Source organism: Marmota marmota, unplaced genomic scaffold (assembly GCF_001458135.2).
Source record: "Marmota marmota marmota unplaced genomic scaffold, marMar, whole genome shotgun sequence".
In the NCBI taxonomy this organism is placed as follows: Eukaryota; Metazoa; Chordata; class Mammalia; order Rodentia; family Sciuridae; genus Marmota; species Marmota marmota.
This window is the reverse complement of record NW_026000102.1, coordinates 1,162,610-1,175,764: the sequence shown is the minus strand read 5'-3', so window position 1 is coordinate 1,175,764 and position 13,155 is coordinate 1,162,610. Positions and strand designations below refer to the sequence as shown.

At 41.8% G+C, this 13,155-nt stretch overlaps 1 protein-coding gene across 1 annotated transcript in view; it reads right to left on the bottom strand.

Annotated features, from left to right (window-relative positions):
- Mtor (mechanistic target of rapamycin kinase) overlaps nt 1-13,155 on the bottom strand; it is a 117,197-nt gene that overhangs the window by 75,886 nt on the left and 28,156 nt on the right. Inside the window, exons 20-25 of the mRNA XM_015501391.2 lie at nt 7,917-8,003; nt 5,042-5,209; nt 4,462-4,574; nt 3,578-3,740; nt 2,463-2,555; nt 1,666-1,812 (exon numbers count right to left, since the gene is read on the bottom strand). Coding sequence (XP_015356877.1) covers nt 1,666-1,812; nt 2,463-2,555; nt 3,578-3,740; nt 4,462-4,574; nt 5,042-5,209; nt 7,917-8,003 — 771 coding nt within the window. The remainder of the gene's footprint in view (nt 1-1,665; nt 1,813-2,462; nt 2,556-3,577; nt 3,741-4,461; nt 4,575-5,041; nt 5,210-7,916; nt 8,004-13,155) is intronic.

Here is a 13,155-nt window from a genome sequence, read left to right as displayed (position 1 = left end):
CACATGTCTATAGTCCCAACTACCTGGGAGGCTTAGCTAGGAGGATCTCTTGAGCTCAAGTATTCAAGACAAGCCTGAGCAACAAAACAGCAAGACCTCATGTTAAAAAGAAAAAAAAAAAAGGAGGATGGGGAAGCAACTCCCTGAAAGTGAGCCAGAATATTGGGGGAATCTGCTAAAAGAGAACAAAGCTTCCTAAAGCAGGCGGACAGCTACCTGGAACAACATTCTGAACTTAGGCAGGCTGAAAACATCTGTGTGGAAATGTGCAAACTGGCTTCCTTGCCTGCCCACCCCTCGAATGTGAGGTGTCAACAGGTGGTCTCAAGAACTGCCTGGGAATGCCAGGTGACTGATGACCTGCAAGTCTCAACTAGCAGTTAGGAAATACCCATGGGAAAAGCAGCATCCCTCCGACCCAGCAATATTTGACCACTTTCCGCTTAAATTAGCAAGCATTTCCTAGTGGGGTCACCTGACATTGTGTGGGTAGACTCTGACACAAGATCAGTAGAACACCTGCAATGTTCCAAGGCTAGGTGTGAGCACACACACACATGCACACAAGACTGTGTTCCAATCTTTCTGGGCTTGGCCAAAATAAGAGGATGAGTCAGCTGGGACATAGGCTTGCCCAGTTTTTTATTTCTCTCTGTGCGTGCACATGAAGAGTAGCTGTTGTGTCAGGTTCTAAAACATGAAGAATAATAACACGTTAAAAATATAAACTGGAACTGCCTGCAGTCTCCAGAGGCACTAAAGACTAATGCAAAATGTGGAAAATAAGCAACTTGGGGTATTTATTTAAAAGTTGGTGAAGTAACTATGATTACTCTGCTCAGATTCACTAGAAATACTAAGAGACTGCCTGCTTTCACGTGGACGGCCAATGACACACATGGTGAAAAGCTGGCCACACCCTGGCTTTGGTCAGCAAAGACAAGTCAGTACTTAACCTGCAGAGATATAAAATCTCACTACTCAAAGCAGCACCATGTTGCCTGAGAACCTGTTAGAACTACAGAGTATCAGGCCTGACTTCAGACAATCTGCATCAATGTAAGCATTTAAAAAATATATATATTGGAACCTTGAGGTGTTCTACCATTGAGTTATATCCCTAGCATATTTTTAGATTTTATTTTGAAACAGGGTCTCACTAAGTTGCCCAGGCTGGCCTTGAAATTGTGATCCTCCTGCCTCAGCCTCCTGAGTAGCTGGGATTACAGCTGTGTGCTACCACACCTGGCAAGAGTAAGCATTTTAACAAGATCTTCAAAAACTGATAAGCCCAATGAAATTGGGAAGTTAGCAAAGCTTTGCTTTATAGAGCCTGCATCAGTCTTAGTGCTAATTATGGGACTCACCAGCTTTGTTCTATTCATGTAAAAAATAAGAGTGTTATTTGCAAAAGATTCTACTGCTGAAGTTTCAAGGGAGCACAAAAGGATATTTGGTTCTCTGCTTTTCCTCTATTAAAAAATATGATGAGCTTGACATCTGGATAAAGACAAAACAGCCTAAGTTCATGGTATCTATATTACTGGGAAAATGCTGGGCTAGTTCCTGGGTGATTTAAACTTAAGAGAGCAAGAGCTGAAAGCTTTGAACTAGAGGGATAAAGACAGCCGTCTTTCATGAGTCCTCTGGAAGCAATGGACCTGCCTTCTGAAGGTTGATGGTGCTGACGTGCAGTTTCTTCATGGGTCCTGTTTCTACTGGTCCACTAGCCAACGCATCTCCTTGGCCACTCCTCAGCATTCGATGCTGGTAAATCAAAGGGTCCTCCTCTTCATCTGCAAGGGTGTATCCCTGCAAACAGATTTACAAAAAATTCCTGCAATTCCTTTAGAGGTTGTCAATGTAGAAAACAAGCATAAACCTTGGGAGATCAGACATTCTGGAAGAGGCAGGGTTTCAACAAGCAGTAAAAGGTTGCATGTATGGACAGAGTGAGCCGCAGGTGGATCAAGTTTCCCAAGACAGACCATTTTTTGTTGGTCACTCCTGGTCACCAGCAAGCTCTCACTTTAGTAGTGTGGGCATGCAACCATGCAACTGGCAAAACAAAACAACTGTGAGCAGGGAAAAGATGATGACATGTTTAGAGCAAAGGTGGCAAACAGTCTGCCCAGTTTTTGTATAGCCTGAGAACTATGAAGGGATTTCACAGTATCAAATGGTTGAAAAAATAAAAACAAAAATTAATACTTTATAATACAATACATGAAGATTGTAAGAGAATAAAAGTCTGGTGTCTGTAAAGTCTTTTCATAATGCAATCAGCTCACGTGGCTTATGGCTTTCAGGTTGCAGTGGCGGAGCCCTGCAACTCAAGAGATACCATGTCTACCAAGAAAGTATGCCAATCCTGGTTCAGAGTTAAAAAGCTAGACATGCTCGTTAGCTAAGAGGACAAGAATGCCAACGAGGAAGACAAAGCAGAATGGAAGTGTGTTCACCTTGATGATTCTGCAGATGAGCACGTCATAGCGCTGATGGTTGATTCGGTGTCGCACCAGAACTTTGTTCACCATTGGAATGAAAATTTGGTACTATAACAGGAGTGGAAAGAGATCAAAAAACATTACTTTGGAGGGTGGAAAGAAAAGAATATTACACAATTACAGGATAGCTATTTCTGCTGGGTGTTCTACAGAACCCTTTATACTATACCAATCCACAGCCTCGTCTTCCATCTGGCTTCCTGAAATAGCTTTTCCCAGATTTCTGTTTCTACCCTTGTCCCCATAGCCTATTCTTCCACCCAACATTGAGTAATCATTTTAAAATATTAAGTCAATCATATTTTTCCTGTGTTCAAAATCCCCCAAAGACTTCTGGTCTTGCTCAGAGTAAAAGCCACTTGCAATGGGCCACAATAGTGTCTGCATGCTAGTGGGCAGCAGCATCACCAGGAAGGCTTGAAACTAGAGACTGCTGGGCACCATAGTCAGAGTTTGATTCAGCAGGTCTGGGTTAGGCTGAAACTCTGCATACCTAAAAAGTTTCCTGGCAGGTGGATGCTGATATTGCTTGTGCATGGACCATATTTTGGACCTGTTTCTAGTCTTTTCCTACCCACCTGCCTCATCTCTATGACCTCGGATCCAAGCCTTCCTCCTGTCCCCTCCTGAAGTCATGCTGCTCTCCAGCTGTGCTTACTGCCAGCTCTTCTTGCAGGCATTAGCCTGGGCATCTGCTGCTGACTCTGGGACTGACCATTACTGTATTTAGGTCTCTAGACATCCTCCCTATCTACACTGAGTAACAGCATTTTCCCTGCTTTCACCCATCACTCTTATGAGACAAAATGGGTTTCCTTGCTTTGCTTCATTGGAATGTGAGCATTAAGAGAGCAAGACTTTGTTTTATCATGTTATTTCTAGAATGCCACTTAGCCCACACAGGTGGCTTAATACATATTTGATGAACAAATGAAGAACAATAACAAAAAAGCAAATAGTTCTGTTTTCTGAAGGTGCTTAGGACCTACAAGACTAAATAAATGGAGAAGCTCAGACAAAGTCTTTCTCTTGAAAGAGGAGCACTTGTTTGTTCAGGACTCCTGTATTACCTTCTTCCCCAACTGAAAAACAAGTGAAGATAACGTGTCCATGGCTGTGGAACGCAGCTCTGGGCTCTGGTCCAGTGTACGAACAATCGGGTGAATGATCCGGGAGGCATAGTCGGTGAAATCCAGGGACTCCGTCAGGCGGTCCACTGTCTCCAATGCCGCCCTACAGCATCGGGAGCATACAGGGATTGCTACACACAACCCAGAGGAAGACAAGTGCCTGAGCTCCCTTAACAATCAGCACTGAATAAATGGGACACAAGGGCTTCTGGGGTACATGAGTGACATGGATCCAACACATGCTGCAGTGGGACAGAGACAATTAAGACTTCCATAAATCTAGGACAATTATGGACTAAAATAATGAGAGTTGAAAGTCTGAAAAGAAAAAAAAGGAAAGAAAGAAAGATGGCCTAGACATTTGCAGGTAAATGGATGGAGTTAGAGAAGATAATGCTAAGTTAGCCAATCCCAAAAACCAAAATGTCGAATGTTTCCTCTGATATAAGGAGGCTGATTCATAACGGGGTAGGGAGAGGGAGCATGGGAGGAATAGAATAGACGCACTCTAGATAGGGCAGAGTTGTTGAAGGAAAAGGGAGGGAGCATGGAGTTATAAATGATGGTGGAATGTGAGGATCATTATTATCCAAAGTACATGTATAAAAACACGAATTGGTGTGAGTATACTTTGTATACAACCAGAGATATGAAAAACTGTGCTCTATATGTGTAATAAGAATTGTAATGAATTCTGCTGTCATATATAAATTTAAAAAAAAAGAAAGAAAGAAAGAAAGATGACCTGGGAACATAAGAAAAGGACATTTTCTACAAAACACCAAAAGCTTAATGATTGTTGGTCCTCAAGGGCAGGTGCTTACTTTCGAGATGGCAGTGGAACTTCAGGGGCATCGAACAGCTTTACGATTGGAGGCAACAACAAATGCAGATAGTCATCCAGGTTGGCACCAAATAGCTGGATTGCTGCCAACAACTGCAAGAGGGAATAAGAGCACAGCAGAGAACAAGTAGAGTCAGGTGTTAGGCAGCCAAGCACAGGATGGGGCAGTGGGATGCTAAGTCAGAGTTCTGGGGGACTCTACCAAGTCATCTTGAGCCACTCTGAGCTATATTCTTTTGGTGATCCCTTCCCAATTTTATTTGCTTTCATATCACTTTGCCTTCTGTGCTTATTTCAATTGATAAGAAATAGAGAAAACTTGTCTGGGATAAAATATTTACCTAGAACAACCCTAAGAGGAGACAGAACTTAAGGATAATTAAGAGGGAACGGCAAACTTGGTGTAAACTGCCAACAGGCAGCATCAGTTGTCAGTGTTCTTGATTTGGTCTTATGGAGTGAACATTGACTTGTCACACAAGACGATCTCACTTCTCAGTTGATCTTCCAAGGATTCTGAGGAAGCTGGACATGTCCCTGGAGGATCCCAGGCTGCTCACCTTGATGGAGACGATGCGGCCTGGGCTGTTGTCATGCATGAAGACACGCAGCATGTGTGGGATCAGTTGGGGCAGATAGAGCTTAAATTCACCCCCAAGAGCTACCACGATTTGCTCAATGAGAAGAATGATTGTGCTCTGGATGGAAGTGTTCATCACCCAGAATTCCTAGAGAGAGGAAGAGAAAGAAGAACAGTCAAATGTTTCCCTGCTGAAATGTGAATGCAGAACTAAGATGGCCAAAAAGAAGCGAGTATGGTCTGCCCCAGAGGAACTCCTCCCTCCTCTCACTGGGGCTTAGATAGCCTACTGTCTGTCAGCTGGAGAAATGAAACCACACTTCTCCAGGGCTCCCTCACTCTCCTGTGTTTTGTTCACACTATACCTTTTTCCTAGAAACCCATTTCTTGTTCAGCTCAGCCCCATCTGTCTGTTGAGCACCGGCTGAGCCTTGCTTCTTCTGTGAAGGCATTCCTCTTCCTCTGCCATTTGGGTCACTTTACACTCCTCCTTTAAGCACCTGTCAAACTCAATGTGCTTCACACCCTCCCCTACTCGACTATAGGACAACTCCAGGCAAGAAGCCATTAAAGTTCATCTCTGTATTCCCAGAACCTGCTAAAACACCTGGGATACTATAGCCACTCAAACGCATGCTTACAGAATGAACAGATGACTAAATCTCACTCATTCTAAGAGCTCCAAAGTGACACAGGGTGGACTACTTTGGCATCACCTGATCTTTACCAGAGGGCAGCTCCAGTGTTATCGATATTTCCTATCCTTCCTGGAATTACATTTTGCTAGATAGCATCTGATATCTATCCCCAAAACCTATCCATTAGGCCTGGATAGTGCCACAAAATGAACACTTTTAACATCCATGCAATTATAATTCACAGACATTACTAAAACAAAAATTTGGCCAATGGGCCACAAATCTTGCCTTGGAAATTCAAGGCAGACTGGCTTAAGTCCCTAAGAAAAGCTGTCATTTTAAATCAACTCAAAAAGAATAGTGCCAACTGCCTTCTTTAAAACCTCCAGAGTAGGAGCGTTAACGATAACAGAAACCCTCCTAATGATGGAAACACATGAATATTAATACTCTTGGGTCCCTAAATAATTCAGGGTAGAAGTCAATAAAAACAAGGATAACTTCTCAGACAAAAGGTTTTAGAGAAGGATAAAATATTTTTAGTGGGCTGGGATGTATGTAGCTCAGCCATGGAGTGGTTGCGAGTCCCTGGGCTCAAACTCTAGTACTGCAAGAAAAAAAATTTTAAAGAAGCATTAACAATTTAGAAAATAAAACCCAGACAAGAAGAGGCTCGTAAAACTCTCTCTCTCTCTCTCTCTCTCTCTCTGCTGGGAAAGAAGTATTCTGAGAAAGCTATGTTCACTTTAGATAAGAAGCTTTGCTAAAGAAACACTGCAGACCTTCAGGCACCTTGGTTGGTGCGGGGCTCATTCGCTCGGCTGCACTCTGCCTTCTTCAGAGAGAGCCCACCTACCCGCAGCTGCATCACCACAGGCTCCTCACAGGTTCTCTACTCAAAGGCCGGCAGCCTGCAGGGGGATGTCGGCTGGATCACTGTTCACAGAATGTTCTCTTCCCGGGCTCAGGGGAGCTCATTAAAATGCCCAGGATCAACAGCCAAAGGGGGAGCCCAGCTACACCTTCTCTACTCAGGACAGAGTGGAAGCTGTATCTTGCAGCTGTGAGGTTTTCGGCCTCAAATTCTGTTTTGGTCAGATGTCTTTTTGGGGGAGTGAGTCAAAGGTCACTTCAGCTCCCCACCATGAGTACACTGCTTCCTCTGTGTCTCTCCTCCCCCTAAGACCACCCACTAAGCTTTTTAGTATTCAGCCTCTATATTCCCAGTACAGAGGCCTCAGTAGTAGGAGCAGCTTTTAAGGATTTATACATGCAGGAGTTCTGCTCTGAGAGCCAGGTGCTAGGAGTTTCATTTAGAAAGATAGCCATTTTGATTCTGGCCCTGCTACATCCTCCAAGCTAACTAAAAAGGAGGGAAGGACAGAAACCATTGTCCACCTCTGTCCAACGCAACTTTCCCAACAGAGATATTTACATTATGCAGAACAGCAGGGAAAAGGATCTTGCTGGAAGGGGCTGTCTCCTGACACCTGCCTAATGCCTGCCATAAACGACCCCAGCCCAGCCCTTAGCAGTGGTCTCACCTTTTTCCTTTTGCAGTTCTGGAAATGGAACCCAGGGTTGCTCTACCACTGAGCTATATCCCCAGCCCTTTTTATTTTTATTTTTTTAATTTTGAGACAGGATCTAAGTTGTCCAAGTCGAACTAGAACTTGTGATCCTCTCGCCCTGACCTCCTGGATAGCTGGGATTACTGGCGTACACCACTGTGCCTGGCTGGCAATACTCATGCTTTTGGAGAGCAGGGCAGAGCTTCACCTTGTTCCTTAGTGCCTGACAGGCAACTGCGGTATTTAACATCCCTAGGAAAACCCAATCCCAGTTCCCTCTTTAGGCCGTGGTTTTATGGGCAGTAAGAAGAGGGCTTTTCTGGGAATAGAAAAGCACTGTTGTGATATTAAAACAAAATTGCTTTGTTATGTGTGAGGCCAGTAACTCAAGAATATCTCTGCCAGAACAATTACTTTGGGATTCCTCCTCGGACTTCACATCTTGTACTCACGTACTGGAGCCAGGAGCCTGGAGCGACAGCCCCTCCTCCTCCCCAAAATGCAGTGGGCTACTCTGCTCTACTTTTTATACTTGAGCTGTAACAGCTCCACAATGACCAATGAAAAGAATGTGTATGTCACCCAAACTTGCGTCTGAGCTTCCCTTGATCCAAACACGGAGGAACAGGCAGCAACTTCTACTCACTCTCATGAGGGTGACTATTTCATCCATATAAGGCCTGATGTGGCTCTTCACAAAAGACACCAGCATTCCCAGCTGCTGGAACAGAAACTGAAAGAGAAAAGAGGTTGGCAAGTTGGCACCAGGAGGGGTGCAGAACTCCCAGGCTTGCCCTGGGTCCACATGAACAATTGAAGACCACTGTGGCTTGCTCTCTGCACCACCCCATCTACTGAAATTATGCTCCAAAGACCAGACTTAAACTTCCCTAGGTGGTGACAGTTGTGGGCCTTTGCACAGCAGGCCAGCTAGTTACTGCATGACAGGGGCTCTTGGCCAGGCCAGCTACTTTGAGTCACTTTGCCACTTAATTAGCTTTGCAACCATCATTTAACCTTCCTGTGCCCAACCCATTCACTTGAAAACAAGATAACTTGTAAGCAGGAAGATGCCACAAAGCACCGGAATGGGGACCTGAACCCTGCTCAGTGCCCAGGTAGTGCCAGCTAACATGGAAGGATTTCTAGAGTCACTAGAGACCAAAAATGGCCACTGAAATTTAATCATCCATAAACATTTCTTTTGTCTATTTTGCCTTAATTTATTGTCACCTACTTTCTAAATTAAATATAGTTTACTCTTGATTATGGGTATTACAACTCATTTACAGTAATTAACTCATCAATTAATTAATTGTGTCTCTAAGAAACTGAGCCAAAATAGCAGGCAAACCTGGGGAAGAGCTAGTTAAGGAGACTGTTCAGGTTGGTACTCTGCAACTGTAAGGAGGACCTGGGTGAGGAAAATCCAGTTACTTCCCAGGTTAAAGACCTGTCTTCAAGGTATAGATTTTTATTTTATGCTCTTCAGATAATGTTACATGTCAATATTAAGTCACAAATCATTCTAAAACTCTCTCTCCCCAAACTTTACAGTCCTGTATGCCATTAACAAGGATAACATATATACATGTAATTTATACATATTATAAACACATGTATATTTTCACTCCTATTGACATCATAAAACTTGAGTCAGTTGAGGATAAATAAAAAGTATTCAATCCTCGGCATCATATAAAAATAAATTAATTAATTAAGGCAAAAAACAAAAATAAAATACAAAAACAAAAAATATACACGAGTATTAGAATATTAAGCTTGAATCCTTTCACATAAAGCCAGACTTTCAAAGGGCTACATATGAAGAGAAATCATAATTAACAAAATCTGTTCAATGGGCAAAGGAGACAGAGAAATGTGTCAGTTTGGAAGTGGAGTCCCGGTGGAAGACACCTCCCCTGAGAGATGATGACCTTAGGCTTCCTTTCACATGGGTCTATTTTAACTACCTATGTGGCTTGGGAAACTTTAAACCAGCCAAACAACTTCAGGTTCTCCCAAATCACTTCACAAAAGCAAAAGCACATTTTCCCCTCTCTGGAGAGATGTAGCTTCAGAGTAGATGCTCTAGTATTGCTTCACAGGCCCCAAATTATCAAACACAAGGAAACAGACCACTGCCAAGCGTTGACTCAGAAGAAACAAGAGCAACAGAACTAGGCCCATCAAGGATTTTATATACAACGGCATTAAGGAGCAGAAAGTACAAAGTGAGTCTGTTTAAAATGTTCACAGGAGTAAAAATGAGAAGGAAAAAATGAGGTAAGGAATAAAATACTACCAAAAAATACTAGGCATATTTGAAAAAACCTACTATAACTTCAGAATAAAATGCAGTTGAAATTCAAAACTCAAAGGCAGGTTAAAAAAAGACACAGTGGATTGGGTTGTAGTTCAGTGGTAGAGTGCTTGCCTAGCACTTGTGGGGCACTGGGTTCAATCCCCAGCCCCACATGAAATAAATAAATTTAAAAAATAAAAGTATTGCATCTATCTGCAACTAAAAAAAAAAAAAAAGACACAGACCCTGGGCATGATGGTGTGCAACTGTATTCCTAGCAATTTGAGAGGCTGAGCAGGAGGATCACAAGTTTGAGGCCAGCCATAGCAACTCAGCAAGGCCGTAAGCAATTTAGTGAGACAATGCCTCAAAACCAAGAAGTCTAGGCGTGTAGTTCAGTGGTAAAATGCCACTGGGTTGTATCCCCAGTACTGCAAATAAATAAATAAAAATTTTTAAAATAATTTAAAACACACAGCAAAAGAATTAGTGAACAGATTTGTGAATTTAAATATCCAGAAAACATTTCTGAGAATCAAAGATGGAAAATATGGACAAGAAACCAATAAACACTAAGATCACATGTCTTATACATTTCTAGTCAGAATTCTTGAAGAAAAATACAGAAAGGTAGAAGTCCAGTTTCTTAAGAATTGACAAAATACACCAACCCTAAAGAAGCAGGAAGCCCTGAGTCTCCCGCAGGGTAAATAAGGACACTTCCTCTAGATGCACAACACCAACATTTCAGAATGACAAAAGCAGTGAGGAGACCGCTCCAAAGATCTCCAAAGAGGGACCAAATGAACAGAACCTCATTTCTCAGCTGTGACAAAAGGAGTCAGTAAACACTGGGAGACTAACTGCAGCTATAGGAGGGTCCAGAGCCACATTCTCAGCTAAGCCAAGATTTTAAAAGAGGGTCAAATGAAGACTTTCAGAAAAGCCAGAGACTTTACTTCAATGAATACACACAAAAGGAATCTGCCTTGGGAAGAAGGAAAACAGTCTTAGGAGCAAGCACTGAGGTGGAGGACAAAATGTGGTCAGGAAGGGACAAATGTGAATGGATATAAACAGACTCTGAAATGATGTTTAATTTGGCGGTAAAAAAATAATACTAGACAATAACATAAGAGGGAAGGAAGATGGTTTGAGTAATTATTCAAAGTTTTATACTGTTCATGGAAAGGACGGAAACATTGATTAATTTTAGACTTTGTGCAAATCAAAATTTTAAGGGCAAAAAAGATAAAAGTTAGATCTATTCCTCATACTAGGACATAGTCCAAAGAGCTCAAAGATCTAAATGCAGAAAACAAAGCCAATCGACTACAAGAAGAAAGATATAGATGAAAATGATGTGTGTCCAGCACTTCTCATGATAGGATTATTATAAATAACAAAAAACTGAAACACACACATACACCCATCAACAGGGACTGGTTAAACAGGCATGGCATGGCATGGCATGGCATGGTATGGTTCAGCTCACACAATGAAGTGCCATGTAACTGCAGAAAGGAAATTCTCAAAACAAGGCTCTGGCATGAACTCCAAGATATGCCATTAAGTGAAAAAAAGTAAGGTTCAGAAACGGTGTTTATAGCAAGTTACCTTCTGGGTAAAAAAGATGCAGAAAGACATTTCCTTATATTTTAAAAAATACACAGTGAAAAGGTAAATTTTAAAACTGACTAAAATGATTCCCTTAGGGGGAAATGTAGAAGGCAGAATGATGATACCCCAAAGATGTCCACACCCTAGTCCCTGAGACCCTCACATGGCAAAGGGTCTCCTAAAGACATGGTAAAGGTTCAGGTCCTTGAGATAGGAGATCATTCTGGATTATCCAGATGGGCCCAATCTAATTACAATTACAGAAGTCCTTACAAGCAGCAGGTGGCACTGGTCGGAGAGAAAGATCTGGTGACAGAAGAAGGCTCAGAGAAAGTAAGTTTGCTGACTCTGAAGATGGAAGAAAGGGGAAAGGAACACAGCTGGCCTCCATAAGCTGGAAAAAGCAAGGGGATGGATTTGTCTCTGGTGCTTCCAGACAGGAACATCACCTGACTGACACCTAGAGAACTATGTGGGACTTGAGATTTACAGAGCCCTAAATAAATCTGTGTTGTTTTGAGTCACTAAATTTGTGCTAATTTGTTACAGTAGTCCTAAGATATAATACAGGAAGGAAGAAACAAGGTACAAGATCTTGCTAGATATCTCATTTACAGTTGTGACTTTGGAAATGTGCTAATGTTTTTTGAATAGCCAAAATAAAAGTTAAATTCAAGAAAACTAATCTAAAAATTGAAAATAAACAATTGTTTAAGTACAAACCAAGTTGGTTGCACACTTACTCAAAGAACGATTTCAACTGATTTTAAACACAGTATTTTGGTTGTATATTCCTAGTGGGACAAATACTAAGAAGGATGATGCCAAAATGCAAAACAAGTCTTAAATTGTATTCAGTAATCTTTTTTGTTCTTCCTCTCCTCCAGTACTAGGTATTGAACCCAGGGGTGTTCTATCAGTGAGTTCCATTCCCAGACCTTTTTAGTTTTCTAAAAATTGAGATGGGGTCTTGCTAAATTACCCAGGTTGGCTTTAAGCTCATGGGCTCCAGTGATCCTTCTGCCTCAGCTTCACAAGTAGCTGGGGCTACAGAAGCCTATCATTGTGCCCAGCTATGCTTTCAGTAATCTTATTGTTAATACTGAAATTGATCGTTTACTATTTATATATATACAAAACATATATATATCTGGGCACAGTAGTGCACCCCTACATGTAATCCCAGTGGCTAAGAGGGGTGAGGCAGGAAGTTTTCAAGTTCAAGGCCAGCCTCAGCTACTTAGGGAGTCCCTAAGCAACCACCACCCACAAACACTAAAACTCTCATGAGAAAGGCTCATGGGGGCGCCTGAACTCACTGACAACCCTTCCATGAGGAGCAACAGATCATCTAGAAAATATCTGTTCACTAAATGTTGAAGTAGGAGGTATACAGTACCATCCAATAAGTATTTCTTCCCCAAAAGAACAGAATATGAACCTAATCAGGTCTCTAAATCTAACCAGTTTATAGCAAGCCGGACCAAATGCAGATGGGAAATTCTATAGGTTAAATGACCTATATATAAAAACATATGTCATGAAAAAAAGTGGAGGAAACGGGAAATAGAGAATTATACTAATTAAATGCCATGTGCAGACCTTATTTCGATTTTGATTTGAGTAAAGCAAATATTTTTAAAAAATCATTTAAAAAAAATAAGAACATTTGAAGAAATGTTAATATTAAATGAAATTAAGGAATTATTGCTAATTTTGTAGGTATTGTAATTGTGTCATGCTTGTAAGGGGATAAGTGTTTATTGGTGAAATAACATGACGTCTGGAATTTGCTTTAAAATACTCCAGAAAGAGGGCTGGGGTTGTGGCTCAGGGTAGAGCACTCGCCTCACATGTGTGAGACCCTGGGTTCGATCCTCAGCAAATAAACAAAATAAAGATATTGTGCCCATGTATAACTAAAAAAAATACTCCAGAAAGAAAGAGTGTGGGGGGGGGG